General features: G+C 40.1%; 1 protein-coding gene across 5 annotated transcripts in view; it reads left to right on the forward strand.

Annotated features, from left to right (window-relative positions):
- Window positions 1–26,535, forward strand: part of ttll5 (tubulin tyrosine ligase like 5) — a 53,476-nt gene that overhangs the window by 25,395 nt on the left and 1,546 nt on the right. The window contains exons 20-31 of one of the 5 annotated variants that reach the window (XR_002872675.1): window positions 502–619; window positions 998–1,144; window positions 1,237–1,328; window positions 1,441–1,589; window positions 1,809–2,384; window positions 2,464–2,651; window positions 4,350–4,450; window positions 5,756–5,833; window positions 13,166–13,346; window positions 16,275–16,444; window positions 20,784–20,937; window positions 21,185–21,267. Coding sequence is in view for 2 of the 5 variants with exons in the window: in XM_023951957.1 (XP_023807725.1) it covers window positions 502–619; window positions 998–1,144; window positions 1,237–1,328; window positions 1,441–1,589; window positions 1,809–2,384; window positions 2,464–2,651; window positions 4,350–4,450; window positions 5,756–5,833; window positions 13,166–13,346; window positions 16,275–16,444; window positions 21,185–21,267 (1,883 nt within the window). In the remaining 3 variants the exon portion in view is untranslated. Of the gene's footprint in view, window positions 1–501; window positions 620–997; window positions 1,145–1,236; window positions 1,329–1,440; window positions 1,590–1,808; window positions 2,385–2,463; window positions 2,652–4,349; window positions 4,451–5,755; window positions 5,834–13,165; window positions 13,347–16,274; window positions 16,445–19,558; window positions 21,268–26,535 lie in introns of those variants that run through there. The other 4 variants (XR_002872676.1, XR_002872674.1, XM_023951957.1 and 1 more) reach the window with 4 other exon arrangements.

Consider the following 26,535-nt stretch of genomic DNA (forward strand, 5'->3'; position numbering starts at 1 on the left):
ATATTAAAAAAGGCAATTAATGACTTCTTTCAGTTTCAGTTTCATTTTCTTAGATTTGTTTTTCTTGTGGACTTCTATAATGGCACACCCTCACTCAGGCTTTTGGAAGAAGCGATCAAATATAATTTTTTAAGCAATCTAAAATCAATTTGGGGTTGTTATTTGAGTATTCAAAAAAAGTAATAGCTCTGTCTTTTTTGGAGCATCTCTAAACTGTTCCACCACATCAAGGATGACACCTTACAGTATTTCAGAGTTGAACCCAAACACGATGGAAGTAAAGTAAAAACACATCAGATTTGAGATTGTTCCACTATAAGACACAGAGAAAGGAAGGCTATTTAAAGAAATCCTCCATTCATCCTATGAAAATAGGAGAGTAGCTTCTATAAAGCTTCAATATCTATCTGTAAAGTTGGTGGATGTAATTCTTATTGGGATCTGCTTTGCGTTTGTCCTGCTGATGCCTCTGTTTTCCCTACCCCACTCTCTCGTTTCCAGTAAAGTACAGGCCCGGATTGCTTTTTCGGCATATCTGCAGCGCGTCCAGCAAAGGCTATTAACAGAGAGCAGAGCCAGCTCCATCCCAGTTTGGCCAGACAGGGACAATGACCAAATGGTAAAATACAAAGCAGATTTTCAACTTGGTTTTCCTGATAAATAGAAGTAGTTAAATTCACTGAAACATTGTTTCCTTTGTATTTATTTTCCTTGCAATTATTCCTCACTCATGTGTATTCTGGCTTTAGCTGAAATGACGATAAGACATTGTGGCTGCATAGAAGAAAAAGAGTGTTTGTAAAAGAGAGTCTGATTGGAAAGTCTGCATTGAACCAACAAGAAAAACTTAAAACCTTTGAATAAAATCATTAAGGACTCAAAAAAATCCAAATGTGACCTCAAACAGAACAAAAAAATCAGTGGGTTTTAAAATTGAAAGTTATGATTCAGAGTAGTGATAAAGAGCTGACATATCACATTCTGTTGTAATATACAGGAGCTGGTGATTCGCTTCCTTAAAAGAGCAGCTCGAAACCTTCAGCAGGACATCAAAGTAGTCTCCCCCGATCCACAGTTACCACTTCGGGACTGCAAGCGCCTCCTGTCTCACCAGTTAGGGGAATTTATCCTCTGTTACAACAAGGTACCCCAACTCGGCATCTATTGAAATCACTGAGCTACAGTTCTGAGTTTGGATTGCAATACATCCAACTGGTGTCTTTAATTCTTTACAAGGAAACTGAACATATGGTGAGAAAGCAGGGGAACAGTGAGGAAAAAGGCTGTGTTAACTACTCCATATTTGAAGAGTACATCACGACTGCAAGGTTTGTGAGTTTGGAATCCCATCCCCTTTCCTTTTTCTGTTTTTGTTCCTTTTTCGATTTACATATAGGACTTGATAGATTAATATCCTTTTGGGTTTTTTTCTATTTACAGTGAAAGCAGTCTGGAGGAAGTCCTGACATTCTACACGCAGAAAAATAAAGCAGCCTCTGTCTTTCTAGGAACCAAAGACAAAAGTGTTAAGAAGGACACTCATGGTATAAATTTCCCTGGAGATTCAAACAACTGTGAGAATTTTGGATGTAAGCTCCGGTTTTGTCTTTATGTGTCTCATTTGGCTTTTTAACATTCTTTTTAATCGTTTCTGCACAGTAAAGGGGAAAATATGTGAGTCATATGAGGTCAGGAGCGGGTCACCTTCAAATGATTAGAACTCATTGTGGGAAAACAAATGTGTGTCAGGGTTGAGGAATGGCAAACTGATGATAACAGGACTCTGGCTTCTTTCCTCATTCGAACAGCTCTGCCTACAGCCAAAGAGGATTCCAATGCTTCACAGTCCTCGCTCTGCGCGGGGAAACTCAACTGTGACCCAAACATCAAGGCCGGCGAGAAACAGTCATCTGTTTCTGGGATTTCTGCAGACCAACAGCTCGAGGCCACAAGAGAAAAAACTCAGCCAGCAGTCCAGTCATCTCATCACAGCTCAGATTTCCCATTGAACTTGGACTCCGATCACATTTGCTTCCAGAACTATTCATCTGCCACAGCGTCAGCTCCTCTGTATTGTCCTCCACCGCCTGCACCTCGTCAGCCTCCATCTTACATGCAGAGCTTGGCAAAGTCCCAGCTCTGTCAGTCAGAAGCATTTCCCGCACCTCCAGGATACCCCTCCCCAACTGTTATCCCGCAGCCACCAAGAGTGGCGTGGGCCTACCCATCCACCGACTCTACTGCGGCCAAGGTGGCGACTCCAGCGCTCCGAAGGATACATTCATTTACAATGTCCGCCTCTCGCTTTGGAGCAGCCGCCTCGATCCCAGGCGCCACACACATTTACAACCAGAAGCTCTCCAGACCCACATCTGCTGGCCAAGGTAGCCTCAAAGCCCCGGATTGGAAGCATTTAATTTAAATTCACTCTTACAGTCTCACCTTTTACTTTTGGTTTTTCAGCGGTCACTGGGAGCATTTCCAACAACCTGAAGTCAAATTCAGTGACAACTTTTAGGGAGTTGCACTCTCTGTCTGCCCAAGCCCAGGCGAACCAGCAGTCCTTCATCTCAGCTCTGCAGAAGCTGGCCGAGAAGCAGGTCGCACGCCGCTGTGCCAGCTCCAGCCACATCAACCTCTTGACACAACATGTACGTTTATTATGTTTGTAGCCAGCTAAGTCAACAGCTCAAAACCCCTCAGAAAACCAAAAAGTTGTTCAGCAACTGTGGGGTGATCTGTTTCATGTACAGAAGAAGAATCTGGCCCCTCCACAGCAGCCTCTCTCTGTGAGGTCTTTGATATTGTTGATGCATAAAACTGCTTCTGACCCCATGCTGGGGAGCAGCATCGAGCTGCTGCTTCTTTCAGCAGACCCGCTGGAGCCGGAGGGCTCGTCGCGCCGTACCGCACACCTTCTTCTGTCAGTTTGCCTGCCGTCTGTGGACCGGGGCTGGCATGGGGGTGGGCCTGTAAGAGGAGTTTGAAGCTGGCTGCCCTAAACAGTGGTGTGCCGCATCAAGCTTCAGCTCTGTGTGAGGTCTCATTATCAGATGCACCATGGGGGAGTGATTTTTGTTGATACTGAACAGGCAACCACTTTTTTTTTTGTAGTAATTGATGCTTATAAATAGAGGAATGTGGCAAACTGGCACTGAGCAGGGGAGTGGCAGCTCGGCTGGCTCCATCACCACCTTCTCCTATATTCCCTGACGGTTTGGCCTTCGGCTTAGAGAGCCTCTAAACCTTTCCTCCCTCTTCTTCTTCCTTCAACTCCTCTCCCTCAGTAGATTTTTTTTTCCGTTCGTTTTTTTTGTGATGGCACCAGACCACACAGACTGCAGTTTTATGGCTTCCTCCTGACTGTACATTACTCCATCTATCTGAGAAGTGTTTGCTGTGTTTTCTCAGGGTGGTTAATCCGGGGCATGGTAGCAGCTTAGTCAAACAGCCCAGTGTTTGACTCAGAGAACATTTAGGGCTCAGATTGAAAGTCATTAAATCATTTTGCTGGGATAAATGTGGGTCTTTGCATATATGAACAACACTCAGTAGCATGGCTGACCTTTGGGTTTTAAGCAATTACTCATGGTAGGCCATGTAAACAAAGCAGAGGAAAAGCAGGCATGGTCACCATCATCTTCATGCTCCTGACTGAGCTGCCTTGATGATGGTGGATCCTTTTTCGACTGTATTACTTTATGTCCGCTCCAAAAAGATGATCCCAGTTTTACAATCGCAGTGGGGAATCTGAGCTGAGACAGCGACGCATCGACGTGGAGTTCAGTCCTGACTTATATATGATTTATGGCAAAGGATTCAAGCCTTTCATTCCCTCAGCTGGACCCACATCTCCTAATTTCCTCATTTTAGGGATAGCGTTCTGTGAAAATATGATCCATCTACTTTTAAAAGCAAACCGGAGCTGTGGCTTTGTATCAACACACTGACACATTTTTTCTTTTTTCGTTGTGTAAAGCTTGGCAGCTCTACATTTTTCCTTTTTTTCCCCTTTGTAGATGTTTATCGAACAAAAGTAAATATAATCCTACACCAGTATGATTCGTTTTCCTGTTAAATTTGACTCAACATTATTTGTAGGAGAGAGTGGGACAAAAAACTGCTGATTTGGCTTGAAACCCATTCAGTCTGGCAACCGGATCTGCTGAGGAAAAGGCAGGGGGAGGTTCTGCACTGATATCGACTCTGCATTCATACATTTCACACTGATATAGGAGACAGAAATTGTGCAAAGAGGAGCATCCATATGGTTAAACACATTAATGTAGTAATACTTTGATAAGTTGGTAGTTTACATGTTATCACGTTATCTTTCTTTTTGCTTACAGTTGACCAGACTAAACCTGTCTAATGGGATGCTGAACTCTGCAACTTCTGTCCGACCCATGAAAGATATTACCTCTGGAAAGAACCTGCAGGGCAGCACAAGGTAAGTCCTGTAGAGGTCAGAATGCATGCCTTTATGGTTACCTCCCAGAATTGTTGGCTGTTTTCCATTATTATTATTTCCATTATTATTTATCCATTATTGGAAGAATTTGTAAAAAAATCAACAGAAACCAGAAAAAATGTTGCATTCCTTTTTTTTTTTTTTTGTTTTTGCTTTGCAACACTGTCCTTTAAAACTGAAAAATTCTACAGGTCAGTAAAATATTTGAATATAATGTGATTTTTCTTTTTTTTTTAAATCTCAACTCTGAGATGCTTTTTTATATTTTTCTCGGAGGAATCGACTGAAATAGTAGTTAGCACTGTTGCCTCATAGCAAGAACGTCCTGCACTAGTTGTTCCTGGGCGTTCCAGCTTCCTCTCATAAATCAAACATGGCTCTAACAAGTCAATTAGTAACTTTAAATTGTCCCATTGGAGTGAAGGTTCCCCACATAAAGACCTGCAATAGACCAGTATCTGTATTTGAACATGAATTGACACTAGAAATCCCTACAGCCCTCATCAGTAAGAAGTGAGTAGATGTGATACATAGATGGATAGACACTGAATGACAGATTCTGACCATCTCTAATGACTTGCATGAATGGAGCAAACAAACCAACATCTCAACATGCACCAACAGGCCAGCAAAAGAGGCAAAGCACTGCCCTATTGGCTCTTCCTATCAGTCCCAGTTTTGGTGCTTTTCGCTTTTTTTAAATTCAACTATGTAAAATGAAACAGGTTTTGTCAGTCCTGCTAAACTTGACTTAACTAAGTGGTTTTCTACCATTTTGTCGGGGTGTCCAAATCTACAATTCCAAAATCCAGCGCCCTGGAAATTTGCCTGAATTCTCTGCAAAAAAATAGTGTGCATCAATGCCATTGGCTGTATATGAGAACTGGACAGAGTGAGTGTGACATCACCCATAGAAAATGGCTTTCTTCCTGCTCCAATGTAATGAAGTCAATTCAGTCGCCGTGTTGGAGCCAGAAGTTGTCGGTAAGCAGAGATTGATGGCAACCACTCTGGCCAATCAGGAGTTAGCTTGTTGGAAGCCCACATCCCTATCACTTGAAAGCAGTCTTGAGAATTTGTCAATCAAACTTTTCAAATTTCCAGCAAGACACCCCCTACTTTTATCTAGGCATCTGGTTGGTCAGTTTATAACTTGATTAACTTGCAAAAAACAAAACAAATAAAAAAATAGGATGAGCAAGGACATATTTAAAAAGGTAGTAAATAAAGAAAGGATATTCTGATAAATAGAATGACTCAGTAATAGCACTTATTTCTCAACAGGGGTTATTGGGATTTTGGGTTCTTAGAACCAGTAAGAACTCCCTATTTGAAATGCCAGGGCTCACTCAGTCCACACTGGTGAGTATAGAGCACAATGCATCGTGTTTGAAGGGTTCATCATTTGAAAAAAAGTATGTGAAGGATTTTTTTTTTCAAGTCATCCATCTTTTCATCATCAGAACACAGCGGACTTATAAATAGTCTTTGTAAAATGTTTGTATTAATAGGTTTTTACATTTGGAAATGGATGATGTCACATATTGGCGTAAAAAAAAAGCAGGTTTGCATTAAAATCCAGGGCACAGGATTGTCCCGCACTATTTAGTCTTTTAAGGATTAGGGAGTAGTGAGGGAGTTTTGGAAATAGCCCAAGTCTTCATAACACTGATTTAATATATGTTTCTCTGTGACTGATGATCCATTGAGCTTTAACCTTTTAGCCTCACCATCTTTAGTTTTTCCAAAAATAAATATTTTTTTCAATATTTTTCTGCAGCCGCACTTCTGTATGTATCAAAGAAAGCGGATTTTCTTTGATTTAAGACTGTGTTCATAGCTAGCTGGCCGTTCAGACGCACAATTAAACGGCTCGGTCATCTTGTGCAAGGCTAACGCCCCAAATTCTTTTCAAATCTCAAGGGAAAAATCTTTAATAATACTTTAAAGAAATGTTTGCTTAACATTTCTGACATGTCTTTGCCTCCTTTGAATTTTTTTTCCTGAACATTTTTCCGCTGTCAAACATATTTCTTTCAGCTGCCCTCTTATAATAGATCAAACTTCTGATTATGTCGCATTGCCATGCTTATGTGCACATCTGCATCTTTGCTCACTCAAAGTTAATGTCAAAACAGTGTCAGTGGAGTTCACCTCAAACTAAACAGTGCATCCCCTCCCCTTTTCTTGAGACCAATGCTGGCGCCAATATGCATAGCCTGCACAGGTATTTAAGATCTAAGATCAGGTCGAAATGTGTAAAATATCTTGTAGTTTGCTGGCATTGCCTCTTCTCTAACATTAATTCCTGCTTTTGAAATCTTCAGAGGAGCCTTTCACGCTTTATGTCTGATTCTATTTGACCAAAGTGCTGCTCTGAGGATTTTTCTGAGTAAAAAGTTTTTATTTTTACTTCACTTTAGACACTTAAATTGTGGTAGCCTGAGCAGTCACACTCAATAGAATCTCAAAGCTCCTTTAATGGTCTTTGACAAATTTTTAGATTTGAGATTGTTGATCTTTGGAAAAAGAACTGTAATGTGCCAACACCCCTCTGGGCAGCTCAGTACCACCCTGGAAATGGGTATTTAGTTCCCTTCTAGTTGGGTTTGTGGAATGAAGTGTGTGAAGAAGCTTGAAACATTGTGCCGGAAGCGTGCTGTAGGCGGCGTCTGACCTGAGTGAAATTCTCCCTTCTACACCACTACGAAAGAAAAGAAACTACGTTGGAAAAAAAAGGATTATTGATAATGGTGGCAGGACCGGATTAGAAAACGTGACTCGATTGGAGATATAATCCTAGAAGGCTCCCCTTCTCAATTTCTCTTGACGTGTGAGTGGCAGCATCTCAGACAACTTGGCCCTTAATCTCGGTCTCTGTTTTTCCAGTCCAACCCTTGAATGTATTGAGCTGTCAAGATATTTCTGGAATGTCTGGCCAGTTCTCTTTTTAAAATGTTTTTATTTCCACAACCCAAGAAGAGGACTTTTAATAGAATTTATAATTTTACAGATGGCTCCATCCTTTTGGCTTTTATGTGATACTTTGGAAACAGGAATCCCTTTCACATTTTTTTTTCTCCTATGATTTCAGACATTTCATTTCCATATGCTGTTTTTGTTCTGCTCTCATCAGAGAATAAACGTTATTATGGGTGTACCGTTTGGCTTTTTCAAATTTCGGGATACAAAATTTCCAAGATCCAGAAAAACTGGGCTGGAATACACCCCCGTCTTTTGTTCCTCAGCTCCCAGTTTATGTCTGATATGTCTTAAGTGAGATATTAGGATAAATTGTGTTGATTTCATCCTGACTTTGTTTTTTAAAACAGTTAATTTCCTGACTTCCCTCCTCCTGCTGTTGGGTTTGTGCCAAACATACTGAAACTGTTAAACTCCCTGGCTCTTTTAGCAACCACAGGGGTGAAGTATGATGGGTTTCAAAGAGTAGCAAGGCTCTTTGAAGTTCTGCTGCCAGGATCTAACAGGTATGCTGTCTCAGCACTCTCAGGATGCCTGTCGAAATTCATGTGCTAAAAAGCTGAAGGTCCTGAACTGTAGAACCTGTCCTCACACACAGCTTCCATTTCCGCTTTAGCACGTCTCGGAATATTAAAGACTAATTACATTAAAATGAGGCAATTGGGCCTTTTTTTTTTAAAGCCTCTTTTCATGGGAAATAGTCAGTTATTATAGGTAGTCCGTAAAAGTAGTGCCTTTTTTTATTTAATTTTTTTAATCTTGGCAATAAGTATGTTTTGATGCTTTGGCACTAAAATCCAACCTAGTTTTTTATTTTGCAACCAATCTCCATATTTATTGATCTTAGTGTGCTACATTTAAGTTATCCCGCGACGTATGTCACCTGATCGTCAGACCTCCCTCCCAGGTTACTTCACTCACTTTTAACCCCTTGATGCAGGGGCCGAGCTATAGGGGTGCAAGGGAGGGAAGCTGCCCTCCCAGCAAAAAGCTTTGGCCCCCCAACTTGCCTGGGGCTGTGGATCTTTGCTTAGGTGGCGTTGTGATTCGAATCAAAAATCAAGCTCAAAGAATTACAGACAGATCCACAATTCTTACTTTTTACTATAATATATTTGTACAGTCACATTATATATTTTTACATTTTTTTTCTGAATGTATAAAACTAAAAATTATATATATTAAATCACCATCATTAATGCTTTTCTTTAGAATGGGAGATCAGAATCAGCAAAACTGATAAAAACACAACGATTTTGATTTTGAAAATGGTGTTTGTTACTTTAAACAAGACTTTTTACTTTAAACAAGATTAAGAAATCATCAATACAAGCTTAACGCTTAAAGAAGCATTAAATATAAAAAACTGTTTGAAATACCTATTTTTCATCCTTTTATTGTAATGGCCTTCCACTCTACTGTTCTCATTTTGCCACGCTTCCAAAGTCCTCTGCCCCCCCTATATAAAATGTTCTAGCTCCGCCACTGCCATAATACCTAAATTTATTTCTGGGCATGAATGAAATAATCAATTTATGTTTGCTTTGAAAATTGTGTTTTTGGTGTTTTTAACACATTTGTGTGGTGTTTCTCTTATGATAATAGACAAATATAACGAAATTAAGCTTAAAATTGCGTTTCTGAGTTCCTCTTTATTCAAATTGTTTTTAAAACAGGAGTAGACGAAAAATGGCATTCGCTTCCTGCTCCGCTTCATTCTGATGCATCCACTTGCAGACAAATAGATTCAAACTGTTTGTCTGGATTATTTGCCATTTTTGTTGCACCATTAATGTTAGGTTGGGGGGGGGGGGGGGGGGTGTGAGCTATCGGGAGAGTGTGTAAACAAGGGATGATGGGAAGTCAGGGCAGGCTTACTTAACACCAACAGTCCCGCCCGCAACTCTGAGGCCAATTTCTAATCAAGTAGCGCTCTGCTAAAACTATGTTCTACAAAACGACACAGGTTTTTAGGTTTGGCCTAAACACTGCATAGAAATAATGAAAAGGCAACTGGAAACCCTTTTACAATAGATTAAAAAAAGGTTGGAGGGGGACTTTAATGTAAGTTTGGAACAGAAGAGGTTTGAATATTTGTGTCAAGGTATCAAAAAGGACTGGAAAAAAAACATAATTTATACCGTTTTTTTTTTCAAACCACCTACTGAGTGCTTTTCATTCTGTTTAATACTATTTTTAATTTGGATTTGGATTTACTGACCACCCAATTTGCCCCACAGATTAACAGTTAAAAATGCATTAAAAAACTCACTGATTGTGGAAAAAGTCCCACAAGATCTGTGTTTTCTTTTCACTGATTGGAGACAGATGTGGTAACAGAAAGGAGAATTTTCAAGGTAAGAAATGAAATCTCTGTGAACAGATTTGAATTTCAAGTTTTTATCTATCGCATGGACCTTTTTCTTTTACATTTTTTAAATTCGGTTTTGGCTTTAGCGAGGAAGGGAAAAACCATTGGAGGAAACATCTGAAGCCTGATTGACTCATTTAAAGATCCCACTTGCATCAGCATCCCGGACCGTGCCGCGCTTATTGAGCCTCTAAAGACATTCTGGGTTATTTGAAAGAGGTTTGCAGGCTTTTGTAGTGTTGTTTCACTAAATTATCGTAAATAAACACTGATTAATGACTGGAAATACCCTCACACTCTTGAAGCGACAGATGTTTACACTGACCAGGCAGAGCTTTGAGATACTTTGGAATGATGTCATCCCAAGCAGTCCATTTTCCCACATTCTCCCCCAGTTAGATTGATGCTACACATGTGCTCTTGCACCACTCTGTTGTTCAACATTAAGTTTTATTAAAGGAGGGTATGCACAGTAGGGATTAGGCATACCATTAAAAGTCCTGCAGGAGAGAAGTCCAATGGTTAAAGCTCCTTATGCACTTTGATGAGAAACTTAGGCGTAAAACTTCTGCTCTTCCTGATTTCTTTCTTTCTATTTTTTATTTCCTTGGTTGCCATGTTGAACAACAAAACCACTTCCTCAGGGCCGTTTGCATTTTGTTGCTTTTCATGTATTGGGTTGAGAAAACTTCTCCAGGGGGATGTAAAAGGAAACTGTACTTGTGATACTTTTAAAAAATATAATGCTAATTCAGAGTACTTCCTGCACAAGCTTTAGCCAAGTTAGAGGAAAAAACACTGCTGTAAACAAGAAGAAATGACTTGTTTTCCTTCTCTGCTTTCTTAAATCTCTGATCTTGCAAGGTTCACAAACCAGCCTTTGTTTCCAGAACCGAAAAACTGGCTCACGGTCTCACCGGTTGTTTTAGCAATTTAAGTCCTGTGATGTGAAATGAGAACTGCATGGGCGGATTGCATGTTTCACATGGGTTCCCTGGTGTCTTTGTTTCGCCCCACAGGACAGGGGTATTTTTTTTACTTGATCAACACAAGATTATTATCCCACAATGTACATTGTTGGTCAAGACTTAATTGAATTTTATTTTTAGAGCAGCTGAGGTCAAAAAATATTGCAGCTATTGTGATTTTAGGTCTGCTGTGCTTCCTTAAACTCTAGACCAGGGTTCACCAACCTTTTTGAGACCGAGGGCTATTTCATGGGCACCAAGTGGTATGAAGGGCGCCACTAAAAACCTCCTAGCCCCCCCCCCCCCCCCCCCCCCCCCCAAAAAAAAAAAAAAAAACACAATTTGAGGACTTCCTTTTGTGTGCCCTATTTTTATTTGCTCATTTTACACACAAAAACATGCATGAATTTTCTAGACTCGTATTACAGGGGGGGTCAAACTCAGTTGCAGAGGGAGCCTAATTTCAAAACAGACTTTAGGTTGCAGCCGAACAAGATAAATATTTATTGAACACACTAAAGCTAAACTTTTAAACCTTTAAAACTTTAACTTAATTTTAACTTTTTAAACATAAATGTAAATAAAAAACAGACAGGAATATTAATCCTCACATTAATGGATTACTCAACCACCTCAACCTATTCTCAAAATCTTTACATTACATGAATCATAAGAATGTCCAGAAATTGTGTAATTTATTTGATCTATTTAAACTTTTGTAATAGACCCTTACTTTTAGTGATTATTTTTTAAGTTATATTTGTTTACATATTTGGGTTTTCTTTGTCTACCTTTATCTCAGAATTGATATTGTTGTCATTGACAGACATGCGGTGGTTGTTTGTTGAATATTTGCTTCAATAAAAAAAAAAAAAAGATTTTTTTTTGGGTGCATTCCCTGCGGGCGCCACAAGGGGTGCTCGCGGGCGCACTGGCGCCCGCGAGCACAGGGTTGGTGACCCCTGCTCTAGACCAATGAATAAATGTTATGGCTGGAATTCCCAAGAATATTTTTGTCATTGGGACCCCTGGTGGGGACTGTTTCTTCAGCTGCAAAAGCATTTCTCCTTTTTTCCAATAGCATTTAATGAATTTTAGTTTTTTCTCTGTTTATTTTGTATTAATATGCATTGCTCTGGTGAAATGTCTTCTGTAAAATGTTGCTTTAAAATTGAAAACGGCAGCGGCATACCAAACTTTGCTTGTCTTTAGAGGAGGCACCTTTAACAGGAGCCTAAAAATCAGAAATAAGATGGTAAAACCGGCTTAGTTCTAATGCAAGATAATCCAGTTACAAATTCACACAGCTTGTCAAAAGGTTTGCCTTTTAGGTTGTGGCTTTGTGATATGAACTCAACGTGAAGCTCAGGGAGCACTGAGGCAAAGAGGAGACGCTTTAGTCCGCTCAGTGTTTGCCACAGGCTTACCTTAAGCGTTGACTCTGATCTTCACACTTGAGACTTCTACAGGGCTACTAGTTAGGATGCCGTGAACTGTCTTGTCATTTTGGGTTTGGGAGTTTTTTTTTTAATTTATAAAAACTTGACTTACAGATAAAAAGCTTTAGTTTTTAATTCTTCTATCATTCCAAAAAATATCAAATTTCTATGTTAGGCTAGACCCTTTTCACTGGTGTTGTTCGGGAAGTCCTATTCAAAGTTAATAATATCAAACATTACCAGATTGAGAGGAAGTTTTTATATAAAAAAAAAAAAATTAAGGATTCCTAGCTATATAAACAAAATAAAATATACAAAAATAAGAAATTGCTATGTATATTGATCAATACAAAAATGAAAAGTAAAAGCTAAGAAGTGATGGGTCTGCGATCTGTAGTAATAGGAAGGCATAAGCCTAAACAGGGACCAAAGGGAACTATGGAAACCCAAAGAGCTCTCTCCAATTAAAATAGTAAGCAAAACACATATGATGCAACTACAAAATAAGAAGAGAAATACATAGTTTTTTAAAAAAAAAAAAAAACATTCGAACAAGCATTGCTACAATGGATATTTTCAATGATAAATATCAAATTGTTTGTATTTTCAAGTTAAATTGGCACTGTCCCTCTTTAAATAAAAACTGTTGGGTAATTAATAAATGAAGTGACCTGTAGAAGTATGCTAACAGCCTTAATCTTGAAAGAATTTACATTTAAAAAGTTTACCTAAATGTTTTGTTTTTGTCTTTATTGCATTTTGTGTTATTCATCAAGATGAGTGTAAAACTTTCATGTAAACAAAAGATGTCTCTGGAAATGATCACACAATGATATAATTTGATTACAGGTTCATACCATAACTTCTTGAAGAGAGTTTTTGTGTTCCTCCAGATTTGAATCTCACTGTGTTCCTCATCATCATCCTCTTTAAGCTTTAGACCACCAAAGGAAGATGTTTGGGGCGAGCAGGTCCAGACTGTGTCCGACATGGATCTTAAGCAGCACCACCATCCGGCCAAGACCGGCTACCCGCATCAGTTTGCAGTTCCCCAGCTACAACAGCAAAGCCTGACGTCCCAACAGTTTCCAGACCAAGACCGCTTTAGACATCAGGTACCATCTTTAACTTTCTTTTTTTATTTGACTCAAATGAAATTAAAAAGTTTTGATTAAATCAAACTTGGCAAAAATGGATTATAGTTTTGCTCAATTGTTCTGGATAATTGTCGTCATTATTTAGACTCCCTACATCAAAAGTTAAACTATTAAGTAGTTCAAAAAGTATTGTTTTTCCTGCTCAAAACCAAATCTAAACAATAGAAAAAACATTGATATCCTAAACACTAGCATTATGATGAGAAATGGACTAAAAATTCTCTTTTCCTTTTCCAAACCACTCAGCAGAGTTATGTCTGACGGGAATATCTCCCAATGGAAGCTGATTCCTGGAAAGCCAAACGCAACTTTCTTTTAAACATTTTACATAATTTGACTTTTCAACTTGTCTGGGCTTAGGCTTATCACAAAAACTGCCTCAAATACCAATAAAAAGGCACAAAAAAGTTTATCCATGAGTTTTACATAAAAGTTTTAAGTATGAGCTTCACTTTAGTGCAGAAATGTTTTTGTAATATCAATTTCCTAATAGTAGTATTTTAGAGGAACAAACAAACTGTTGAAATCATGGCTGACTAGCCGTGAAAGATGTGATTTGGCTCTTTTTAAAGGGGGATCAACGGAGTAGGAAGTTGTAGATCATTTTTCCCAAAGTAATTTTTAGTGTTTAGGGAAAAATCTCCTGTTACTTAAAAAGAAGGTTTCAACAGGAAGACTGTACTTAATCATTTTCCGGGGAATTTTGGGATGTCAGTCGATCCACGGACAGAAGTTGGAATAGGGAAGCGCCACGGGACATTTAATTGATTTTAACAACCGGATTTGCACCATTTTTTTCCAATCTGATTACTTGACTTGACTTGACGTGGTAGCCAGTTTTACATTTCTTTTTCAGAGGTCTTCAACTAAATAAACAGCTAAAAGCTAAACAAAATTATCCTTCAGCTCTTGTTTCATGTTAATCTTGTCTTGCAATAAATTATTTCTGATTTTTGATTCAATCAAGCTGCAAAGGGGTCCCCAGTATATGCATTTGCTTTGTGTACATACTAATGTGCAATGCTGTGAGAGCGAAAGAGACAGAGGTCTGTTCCGGCACTTCAGTCTACGTTCCAGTTACTGGGTGCAGACTGCACGGCTCCTCTACTGGCTTGGCCTTGGGCCACCTGGCAGCCAAAGAAAGGTGCCCTTCCTGGCCCCACTCAAACTGAATTGTGGCTATAGGCCCTGCAACCTGGAAACCCAACTTCTCATTTATCAACACAGAAATTACATCAGATATTCCCCGTCACCCTGCTGGCCCTTTGAACGGCTGCAGTATGGAGTTGGCTTTGTTAGACCGCCGTATAAAGCAGCAGAGAAAATAGCATCAACGTGAGATGTGGAAGGAATGTATGCAAGCATTCCCCAGGACGGCACGGAGCAACTGAAATGTGGATCCTAAAATATTATGTCAGAAAGACAACAGTGTTATCCCTCCTTCCCAAGCCTTTTGCATCAACATAAAAACAATGAGAGGAATTTGATTTCAGGCTAGCCAACTTCACAAAAATGTTAAGCTTGTTTTGATATGGGATGGCATTTCATTAATATCTGCGCTAATTCATGTGAAGCACTTTTCATATTTCACCTAAATACCCTTAGGCCACATTTCTTTCCCCCACTAACCCATTCCAATGTTGATTACACTTCTGTATTTCTTTTTTTGGAAATACTTGATTTTATTGACTGCAAATTTGCTTTTGCATAACTTTGATGATGTCATACTTCCTAAAATACCTATTGGATATTTTATCTGTGTTATGTTATGTTATGTTAATATTTCATTTTCTTATTCAATCAGCATCTTATCTGATGTACAGTTTGACTCTAAAGCTGGATTCCCATTGCACTTTTCAGATATGTTGGTTAAGATACATTTTTTGGACGTATGTTCTAATTTTTCATTTGAATCTGACTTGTGTCAGATCCTTGAATGAACTAAAACCTCAAAGTGACCTACATTCGCGGTGTGGCGGCAAAACATGGTTTCAACTGAAGGAAAATGAGAAAAACGTCTCAGTAGCGCTTAGTTTTCCCCACCTCTCTTTTCTTCTTGATATTTTTTCTGTAATAAAAGTTATTCAAGTTATAAACCGACTAATCAGATACCTCTATAATAGTGTATGGCGTCTGCTGGCCCCCCATGTCAAACGTTCAAAAGGTTTGATTGACAGATTCTCCAGAGCCCTCTTTCAATTGGTAGGGGTGTGGACTTCCAACACGCCCACATCTGATTGGCGAGAGTGATCGCAAAAGAAATGTTGACCCAGACCAGTTTGGACCAATCATTGCTTACTGGTGATTTCTGGTTCCAAAATGGCAGCGAAAAAACTAATGACTGAAATGACTTATTTTCATTGGATCCGGTAGCAGGTCATTTTCCACATGTGATGTCATACTCACTCGGTCCACTTCTTATATACAGTCAATAGTTAAGATAGAGTGAGGTTGCACAGAAAAGGATTAATCAAATTTAAGAACATCATTTTCAGTGACCAAGGAAATATTTTTCAAAAAAGTCATATTTATGTCACAGATCAAATAGGACCTAAAAAAATGTGTCATTTTGGTCTACAGAGTAACCACAACCTTAACTTTATGCTCCCTGGCATCTGCAAAAGGAAGCATTACTCTGGAATCATGAACTGTTGTTAAACTGTGCTGAAGGGCTGAATTATTAGCATTTAGTATAAAACTTTACTTTTTTAAAGCAGATTAATAAATTTTGCAGCAACCCTAGTGGTGATTCAGTGAACGGCATCTGGTTACTTTTGTGTTTTAAATCGGAATCGGAATCACTTTTTGGAGGATCTTTCTATTTATTGCTTCTTTTATTTCTCCTTAGAGCAGTTTCCTGACAAGGTATGTGCTTTACACCCTCAGGTTCCCACAAAATCATCCAGCTACTCTCCGCCCACCTTTCATAGTCAGCCCAATCCGAGCCATGGCCGCAACCACCACCACACCTGTGTCAGTCCGACGATTGCTCCAAAGCCACCCAGTGTCGCCCGAGAGGGTCAGACAAGGAAAACTGTGTCCAAGCGCCTGATTAAGTAAGTGTGGGTTACTGTATTTACCCCAAAACAACGTTTGAGTTTAAAATGTGTAAATAAAGTCACGTTGTAACATCCAACACTTTATGCACACTGTGCTGGCTTTCATTGGCCCCTAGTTTGTAAAATGAGACAAGGTTCATGGGATTGGGGAGTTCAAGAGGACACGGCTAATGCTAATGAGAGCTAGAATATGTGTGCAGCGGACTGCTCCCGGTCTTTTGGCCGCAGGGTGTATCTGCCTCCCCAGTAAACAACCTCATCACAGGCCTGATTTCTGCCTGAACCATAAACAGACTGTGGTTCAGTGGAAGGCCCCCGGGCTCCAAGCTGCATTTAAATCCTGTTTGGTTTGGAGATAAGCTGAATAGTACAGAAGGAAAAATAAAAGGAAACAGGGTGAAACTGGGCTCAACTGCTAGCTATTTCCCTCACTCATTTTATGATTGTATTAGTGCAACATCTGTCCAAATTACACAGGAACGGCAAGCCTTTGTGATTAAGGCGGATTGTTTGTATACACCATCCAGTTGGTACTGCTTTTTGCTCATCCTTATGGTTCAAGAGTTAGATTTAAGTGGTTATAAAAAAAAACCCAGACATTTCATTTGTTCATCGTTTCCTTCACACTTGCAGCACTGCTGATGTGGTGCTGATCACATATTAACCAACAGTTATCTTTTGTGACCGGACCAACAAAGGGTTAAGATCTGGAGTGTGCTGTATGAATTATATAGGATAGTGAGCTGAGTAGGTGCTGTGTTTGCTCCTACGTGTGTGTGTGTGTGTGTGTGTGTGTGTGTGTGTGCCTTCCTGGCAGCCGCTGTGTTTACCCTCTGCATGTGGAATTCCAGAGCCCCCTCACACTCTCCTCTGTCCTGCATTTTTGTGGTCGACCAGTGTGACAGGGGAGAGTGTGGGAAAAACGGAAGCTTCAGGACCAAAAAAATGCACCGATGGAAACAATAAAAAGGATCGAGTATAAAATGGAGAAAGACAGGGGGGGGGGACAAAGAAAAGTAAACTCTGCCCAGAAGAAAGGAGATTATTGTTTGCAGAAAATGGAGGGATAATAAGTTGCTTCCACGGATTTCCAGTGCTCATTTTAGGGGCAACTCAATCCCTCTGTTGCTGAGGCACAACTGAAATGTATCCTAGTGTAGGGCTAAGCCCCTCCAACTTATAATAGAATCACTGTTCTGGGTGTGTTCAAACAGTTCAAGGTCACACAGCTCTTTAACACTTTGCTGTTGCCCACAGTAAAAAGGATTATCTGATGCAAAGACTCTGATTTTTTTCACTTTTTCTCTGAGCAGTACACAAATCAAAGTAACATTTATTCTTTAGATTAACATTTCTCTTTGCGTTCAAGCTGTTTGCGAACAAGAAGAAAGATTTCTTTCGTAGAAAAAAAGTCATCTGAGCTTGAAAACCTTAAAAGATCCAGTAAGCGGCCCCGTTGACCCCTCACATTTATCCATACAGACTTTGACAGACTCCCCTAATGGATGCACACGACACTCTCGCTTGAAGCAAGCTTGCGCTGTGTGGGTATCATACAGGGCAGGGCTCTATCAACATACCACTGCCAAAGCGAGGGGGGCTGCGAGCTCTCAAATTGGTCCGGCTTCAGTGGAGGCTTTGAAAAGAGCAATTTGTTACACAAATGAATGAGCCCGTTTGGTGTTTTTGTTTGCGGGGTTTGGTTGGTGGCAGCTGTAACTACGGAAACCCTGGCTGTCGTGTGGCATTACTAATAGGGTGAAAATTACAGCAGTGCCATTAATGTCAGCGTCGCTACTTCTTTCGCTCCCTATTAATCAGCCGCAACGGTAGTTATTTTCACAGGATAATGTACACACTAAGAAGCCTCCAAACGTGTGTTTACAGTTCAGCTCTGTCCCCCCACCTCCTTTGGTCAGTCCGAGCAGCGTTGGGACACACCGTTGGAGTGGAGCCGCTCATCATAAGCGATGTTTACACAAGGACCCCAGCTCTGTGTGAGCGGTGTGAAATTTTTAGCTTTTGGGCTTCCATGTCATCCGCACATACTACTGGCTCAGAATTACTTCTCACCTGCAGTGTTTCTGGGTGGTGCCCGAGTGGGGAAGTGACAGACTGAGGGAGCGTTGACAAAGAAAGTGATGTGAAGAACCCTGAGGTCAACCACCCCCCCCTCCCTACCTCTCTATACGAAAGGGGCTGCTTCCTGTTGAGCTGCGCTTAATGTGGGCCAGTTCTATTTGTGGTTGTGTAATGGTATGAAAGAACAACTGTGCAGCCCCTTACAAGGAGGCAGTGTGCACCTTCATTACCTTATTAATGCTCCTTTGGCAAGGCGCTGCTCTGGGGTGAGAGGTTAATGCCAGCTACCCTTTATTTATTGTTCCTTTAGAGAAAAAAATGCTTAACAGATTTGATGTATAAAGTTACAGACGTGTCTGCTCCTGTTCTGGGCTTTAATAGCTTTTATACACTCGAGTGAGAATAAAAGAGCCTCTTTGCATTCTGGGGTTTTATGTATCAAGACTCAAAAAAAAAAAACAGACCTCCTGCATTTTAACTAGCCTGAAAATGAACAAAGTTAGAATGTGAAGATAGAACAGATTTTTTGGCTCGTAGGTGTTGGGAGTTTAGCTCCTTTCCTGCATTCAGTCATATTCAAATAGAAAATCTAGAAACCTGGCATGAACAATCATCTTAGAAGGACAATTGTTGCAATTTATTGGTTTTTTTAAATGATTTTGATTGCATTAATGCAGGGAAGAAACCTTTTGTAAAAACTTTCCCATGAGTGAAGGTCCTTTCTAAATTTCCTCTACAGTACTACCTAAAATTGTTTTGAAGTTGAGTCATGGCATCTGGATTTTTAAGTCCAGATGCCATGACTCAACTTCAAGACGTCACCTGGATAAATGAGAACGTTCACCAACACACGGCCTAAAATGTTTTAAAATTGCTGGGAATTGAAGAACATCATCTGAGTGTCAAATGGCATTTTAGCTGTAAAGTTCATGATCATACAGTCAGGAAGTGGAAAAAGCTTTTCTTGTTAGGAGAATGTGTGATCCATCCATCTTCCATTCATTCATCTATCCATCCATCCATCTTCAGAACAAGCTGAATGTCCTTCGGGGTCACAGGGTTGCTGGAGCCTACCCATCTACCTTTGGGTGAAAGCTGGCTACACACTGAACAGGTCGCCATTCTGTTGCTAGGCCACACACACAAATTCTCACATTTAGACTAAGGGTCAGTTTTGAGCCACCAATTCACTTTAGGAGCTCGTCTTTGGATACCGAGAGTAAACCCACACATGCACAGGGAGAACATGCAAACTCCAAACAGAAAGATCCCAGCTGGGATTTGAACCACGCAAGACCACTGACCACTATGATACCATCCTGCCCCATCCGTCTTTCAGCCTTTCCAACCCTTTCAGGGTCACTGGATTCTGCCCCAGGTACTGTTTTACATTCAAACTCCTCACAGAAAGGTCCCAGCTGGGTTTTGAACCAGGGCCTTCGAGAGCACTAACCATTACACCACCACTCTGAAGGCCCAGGATGATTTTTTACAAACGGTAGAGCAGGTCGTCCAACAAACGAAGGGTTGGGGGATCGATACCCACTCTCCCCAGCCAGCTGTCGGCCCCCGAGCGCGGCCAGCCTGCAGCTCACCGCTCCCCCCAGGGGATGGGTCAGAATGCAGAGAAGAATTTCCCCATTGTGGGATAAATAAAGTATCAATTATTATTATTATTATAACAATGTAGAACATTTGAGATCAGTCATCTTTCTTTTGATCAAACCATAACACTTTTGAATCAGTGTTATTTGAACTCACAAAAACCATTAAAGCAATAGAGAAACCACCATGGATGGCAAAGACAGCAGATCAACACAAACCTTTTTATCGATTACTAAAAACAGTAGGAGTGTAGAAATGTGACTTTATTTGCTTCAGCTATATAACCTGACAAAGAACTAAAGGGAAAGCCAATAAACGTACCAGCAAATGTCCAAAAACTGTGAAAAGTAAAAAGGAAAGGTTCTAGTGTAACCTAAAAAGTGTCAGTTTTTAACATTTTCTGGGTCTGTGTTAAAATGCGATATAGTTCTGTATTTAGTAGTGGCTACACTTTTTGTTAGGTTTTATTTGTTTAGGATTTGCAAGAAGTTGCAAATGTCACAGTTTGTCACAGTTTTTTCGTTTGTCTTTTAAAAACAAAAAGCAAGTACAACAGGTTAATTAGGTTAATGTACTTAACCATATGTTTTCTGCTTGTATGTGAGTTTTTGCTGTGTTCTCAGCTCTTGTTTCAACCCTCTGTCCACAGTTCAGCACAGTACAGTCAGTAATCAGCTCTGCACTCCTGCCGGTGTGATAATCACATCACCAAGGACAAGGAGCAAGAATTTCTCCCCTTCCTGCTACAACGGCTCTCTAGAGGCTCTCAGTAAACACTTAGCCTCACTGACCGCACAGAAAGAGTAACTATTTGAAACGATTTCCCTTTTGTCCTGTCAGAAAACAGCTCATTAGGATTCCGTGCACACACTCCAGCTGAGACAGTCACATGCACATGACAGTCACATGGAATTCATAGCATTTTGCTTGGATATTTAGCTGAAAATAGAATCCAGAGAGGATGCAGATGGTCTTAAACATGCAGGATTTGCTGCTGGAGTTGCTCATTTCTCAGCCCTCGATGGCACTCATCCTGTGTCTCATTAACAGGCAGACTTCCTCGGAGAGTTTAGCCGCGGGATCTGTGTCAAGTGGCCAGCAGGTGATCTACGAGGCCATCTGCGGTAAAACAGGTGGGTTTGATGCTGCAGCTCTCCACATGCACCACACTGTGCTGCTATCCTCAGACAGGGGGAAGGCTATGCATCTCGAACACCACTGCTAGTGTTGCAGCCAGGCGCAGTGGACATTCCTCATAGAGGACTAATAAACACCACCTAATAATTTTACTTATCTAATTTGTGCCCAATTGTTCACTAATAAAAGTGTCATTCCAATAAATTATGGAAGTGCTGACTTTAACACTTAATTAATACAATTCAGAACTTTTTTGTTGTCTAGTAATAAATATACAAATAATAAGAACGTAAGAACTATGTTGTTCTTCTTATTGTTCAAACTCTTGTAAAAATTCACCCTAAATCTGGTTTGGACAAGTAAATGCTGGTCCATCTGAAAGCATGGCTCTGGGTCTGCTTGCAAATAACAGCTGAAAATGCCAATAGGCTAACATAAACATTTAGAAACTATTGAGTTTAGCAGTAGCGAGGATGACCGGGAACCATATTATGTGTTATTCAAAGGACTAAACTCCATGTACTAATTATTGATATATGATATATTTAAAAGAAAATCAAAAAACTTTTTGTTGCATTTCCTGCTCAACAAACCCAGGTGTGCAGGATTATCCTGGACTAAGAAAGACAGAGGATTTTTTACGTTCTTCTAAAAATAGCCTATGATTTGATATTATTTTAAATAGTCAAAACGTTACCAGAATCATAAAAAAAAAAGCTCAGAACTTGGGTCAACGCTTGAAAACTATTTGTGTGTACATTTTTATTTGGGGTTATCTTTAATATTGATGATAGCAAGGGCATTTTTACAGTCTTAGAGAGAAAACAAAGCAAAAATAAAAAAAGGAATAATTGTTCAAGCACTGAAAGAATAGGTATTTTGATAGAAAAATGGAAAGTTTTTAGAGAGTCCATATTCTGTAAACTAGATCCAGAAATCTGGAAAATGACTCAAATCCAAATAAAAAATGAAAACTACAATAAAAGATTTTGACATTTTCAGAAATTTCCATGATAGAAAACAGGCATATGTTGATGTTTTATACAACAATCTGAAAAATCTTGTTGGTAAATAAAGTTTTTGGATAAGGTTTGTTAAGTCAGCCATAAATTTAGCTCATTTATTCTAGCTTGTTTGTTTCAACAAAACAATTAAAGACTGATTTCGGTGTATTTTTGGTTAATCTTTCTTAGAATCCCACTCCAATCACCTTTTGAACGATTTCTAAAACGTTCCTACTGTGGCCTGTATTTATAATTTTGACGTTTTTAGCCAAAATCAAAACACCTGTTGTTTTCTAGGACATAGTTTCCACAGAGTAAAGGCCTGTTCACACCGGGACGAATTTCGCCGGCGATTTTCGCCGACGTTTAACGCCTCGTGACTAAACAAAGGGCACCAACGAGAGTGTGCACACCGACGCGAAAAAACGCCACGCGTTAAAGCGTCAAAAAAAAAAAACGCCTCGGGTTCGTTTTTTTTTTTCGACGCGTCGCGTCGAAATCTACTCGACCAATGAGAATGGCGCTTTTGCTCACGTGTCTGGAGCTTCTGAAGTTACAGTAAAACACAACTTGGGGGCGCTCAAACACAAAACTGCCTTGCTGAGCACACATACCAGCGAAGAAGATAGACGCCAAGTAGCGTCTACACAGCCGCGAAGAAATAATGACGGACATTCTAAAATATCCCCGAACCAAGCACCAGTTGGAGCTACTGGTGCTTGAAATATTCATGTTTTCTTTGTTTGATTCTGACAAGCGCGTAAATACTTGCTCTCTTCTTCTGAGTGAAAAGCGACTTTAAGAAGCGTAAAGTTGCGCAGCGCCACCTTGTGTACAGGAGTATTTCTGTTTACATTAAGCGCCATCTAATGTCAGGGAATGAAATTGCATGTTCACTCCACTCATCGTCAGCGAAAATCGCCTGGGTGTGAACACAAAAAACGTGGCGAAAAACGCTGGCGAATAACGCCTGGCGAATATTCGTCCCGGTGTGTAACGCCTGGCGTTTTTTCGCGTCGGTGTGCACACTCTCATTGGTGCCCTTTGTTTAGTCACGAGGCGTTAAACGTCGGCGAAAATCGCCGGCGAAATTCGTCCCGGTGTGAACAGGCCTTTAACATTAATTTATTAGAAATTCACCAATTAGTTTTGGTCGGAAAACTAAGTCTGTAAGCCTGCACTCATTTCCCATCATTCCTTTGTTTACACTCTTTCCCTCTAGCTCACATCCCCTCACAACCTCAACCTAACATTACAGGCGCAAAAAAAATGGTGAGCAATATTAAAGCTAAACTAGCCATACAGTTGTGAGCCAGACGCCAGATCAGACGAGTAAAATATAGACCTATATGGATATAATTTTTCTGCTGGTGGATGCATCGAAATGGAGCAGAGCAGGGAGGTTGTGGTCCACCGACTGTAGCAGCTGCATCATAGCTATAGGCTTTTGAAATAGCATATTATCCTCTGCTCCGTTAACTACACAACAATTAAAAAAAGAACTCAGAATGCAGTTGTAATATATGTCCCCCATCATCATCATGAGAAAATCCTACATGCTAAAACACCAAAAACAGAATTTTGACTGGAGTGAGTTTTTAAACACAAGTTTTCACTTAAAGCATTTAAATCACATGCAGGGTTTGAAAGGTTTACAGAAGGTTCGCAATCTGTGTTTTTAATTTAGTGTCCCATCATTCATGAGCGCTGCATGTGCAAAAGAAAACAAAGGATCTGCGGAGTCATTTTCTGTTTGATCATATGTTCTGTGCATGTCAGAATCAAGTTAAAATATTACTGAAAGATAGTGAGCACAACTTGTCTTTCTTTTTTTTAATGAAAACCAGTGATGGGAACTATTCAAGCATTCCTATCTGTTGACCATTCCCCTTCATCTGTAACCACGCATCATCCATCCTTTAAAGACTGACCCCGATCGATAAAAATTTTGTTTTGGTGTTTTAACATCTTCTTGTGGCATTTAAATTTCTGATGGAGGACATATATGAAAAAGATTGAGCTCAAAGTTGCATTTCTGGGTAATTTTTTTGTTCAAATCATTGCGAACCAGGAGCAGAAAAAAATGCAGTTTGAAAAAGATCGCCTTTGTTATGTAAAAAATAAGCTGGGCGGGCAACAAGCTCCGTGTACGTCTTCATTTTCCTCGTCCAAGCTGGCATCTGGCGCAAAACTGGACGGCTGGATAGCTCCAATATTGCTCGCCATTTTTGTTGCACCAATAATGTTATGGTGAGGCTGTAAGCTAGTGGGAGAGCCTGTTAACAGAGATCACAGCAACGAGGAGGGGAAGAGAGGGTGGGATTGCTCTGCACCAATGGTCCCACCCACAACTCAGAGGCAAAATTCTAATGAACTGCCACTCTGCAGTAAACTATGTTCTAGAAAAAAACACAGGTTTGGGACCTAAAAAGACAGAATCATAATTAAAAGAGCACTGGGACAGCTTAAGCTTCTCTCAGGACAAATGCAGCTTACAGAGTGTCTTGTTTTTTTTTTCCATTCTGTGCATTTTGAAATGACAACAATAATATAGCTCGATGCACACGTCTGTTTACGTGATTACCATCTTTTTCCACAGACATTCTATACATTCGCTGATCTCCTATTCATGACGTTGCCAAAAAATCAAGCTTCTTTCCTCCTTAAACAAACACAAGGCAAAACTGAAGCACACATATATATGTTGTGCATTTCTCTGTAATACGAATATTTATTTTTGTTTTTCCTCTTCCATCAGCCCTCGGCTATGAATGCTGGCTTCGTGTAGCAGACATCTTATAAAGTAATCAATTACTGAAACTGGATCCTTTGGGAGCACCTTCTGAGTGCATATTTTCCACTGTTCTGGGTGTACAAAGTGGGGACGGGCTTCAGACGTTTCCAAAATCTCTGCAACGAGGCAAAAAGATATATATTTATACAGTATATTTCTATGGTTCAAAAGTATGCATTCAGAGGAGGACTCCAAGAGTTTCACAGACTCCCAGCCCTACTTGAGTTGAAGTGTGTGTGTGTGGGGGGGGGGTGTTAAAAGGGTGCTCAGCCTTTGTGAAGCACGGCCGTACGTCAGGTCTTTCTGCCTGCTCAGTGTACCTTTGTAGCGGGATGACTGAAGCTGCCCTGATCGACTCTGACAGGCAGTTAGAGCGAGTCCAAATGGAGAACATTCTCTATGATCAGCTGTCACCCATCATTAATCACACTCGCCCTTTATCTCCCTCCTGCGCACTCCCTTAATCTTTTCCTCTCGATGCTCATAAAGCTCTCCTCCTGTCCCTTGAAAAGCAAAAAGTTTCTCTGCTCACGCGCCCGACCCCGCCCTCAGCCTTCCCTTACTTCCTCTGTGTTGAATCCTGACATGACAACCGGGCGGGGCTCTCGTGAGGACCTACTGAAAGCTACCGCAAAACTAGATTATATCCACCACATGTGTTTTACAATGCTTCCCTTGAGGTTTCATTGAAGTTCTCGGGACCACTCAGTTAGTGACTGTGTGGAGATTTATTGCTGAAGCCTGCGAGGGAAATGAATGCAGCAGTTGTGCCACTTTAATGGGAGTCTGATCATGTTGGGACGGATAGCTTAGGCTATCAAACTGAGGCTGTATGGGGCGTTGTTGGGAAAGGAGGCTATGAACCAGCTGACGCCCTCATTCAGATGGATTATGCACTCCATCTTTAAATTGTTGTAGAATCACATTCCATTAAAAGGGCAAATGCTGCAAAAAAGAGACAACAAAGGAATGAATCCCAGTCGAAATTGTCAACTTTTAAAGACCTTTAAAAAAAAATAATTGAATTTGGACCAAAAATGACAGCAATTTGAGTTTTTTCAGTCTAAAATCCTGTTTTTCTATTGTCAAGAGATTGGAGCTAAATGATTTTAACCTAATATTATTAATAATTTCCTTCTTTATATCCTAGCCCTTAATGAGACAAAAAATTACTGACAGTGCTGATTTAGAGAAATCCTTTAATAGGTGCAGAGCAAAGAGAAGTTAAAACAATCCAAACCTGGTGAAATATCTGGAATATCTAAAAACAAAGGTTTGAAATGTTTGCAAGTATCAAAATAGTTTGCAGGGAAACTGTCTGGAATTACTGAAGTAATTGTATTCACATTTATGTCCTAAAGGTTTGATTCGTGCTTGAGTTTTGTGTCTCATTGTCTTCATTTTTAAGCATAAAAAAAGAAAATGTTTTATAGAAATGATGTTACAGACGTGGCTATCGGGGAAAT

Source organism: Oryzias latipes, chromosome 22 (assembly GCF_002234675.1).
Source record: "Oryzias latipes chromosome 22, ASM223467v1".
Lineage (NCBI taxonomy): Eukaryota > Metazoa > Chordata > Actinopteri > Beloniformes > Adrianichthyidae > Oryzias > Oryzias latipes.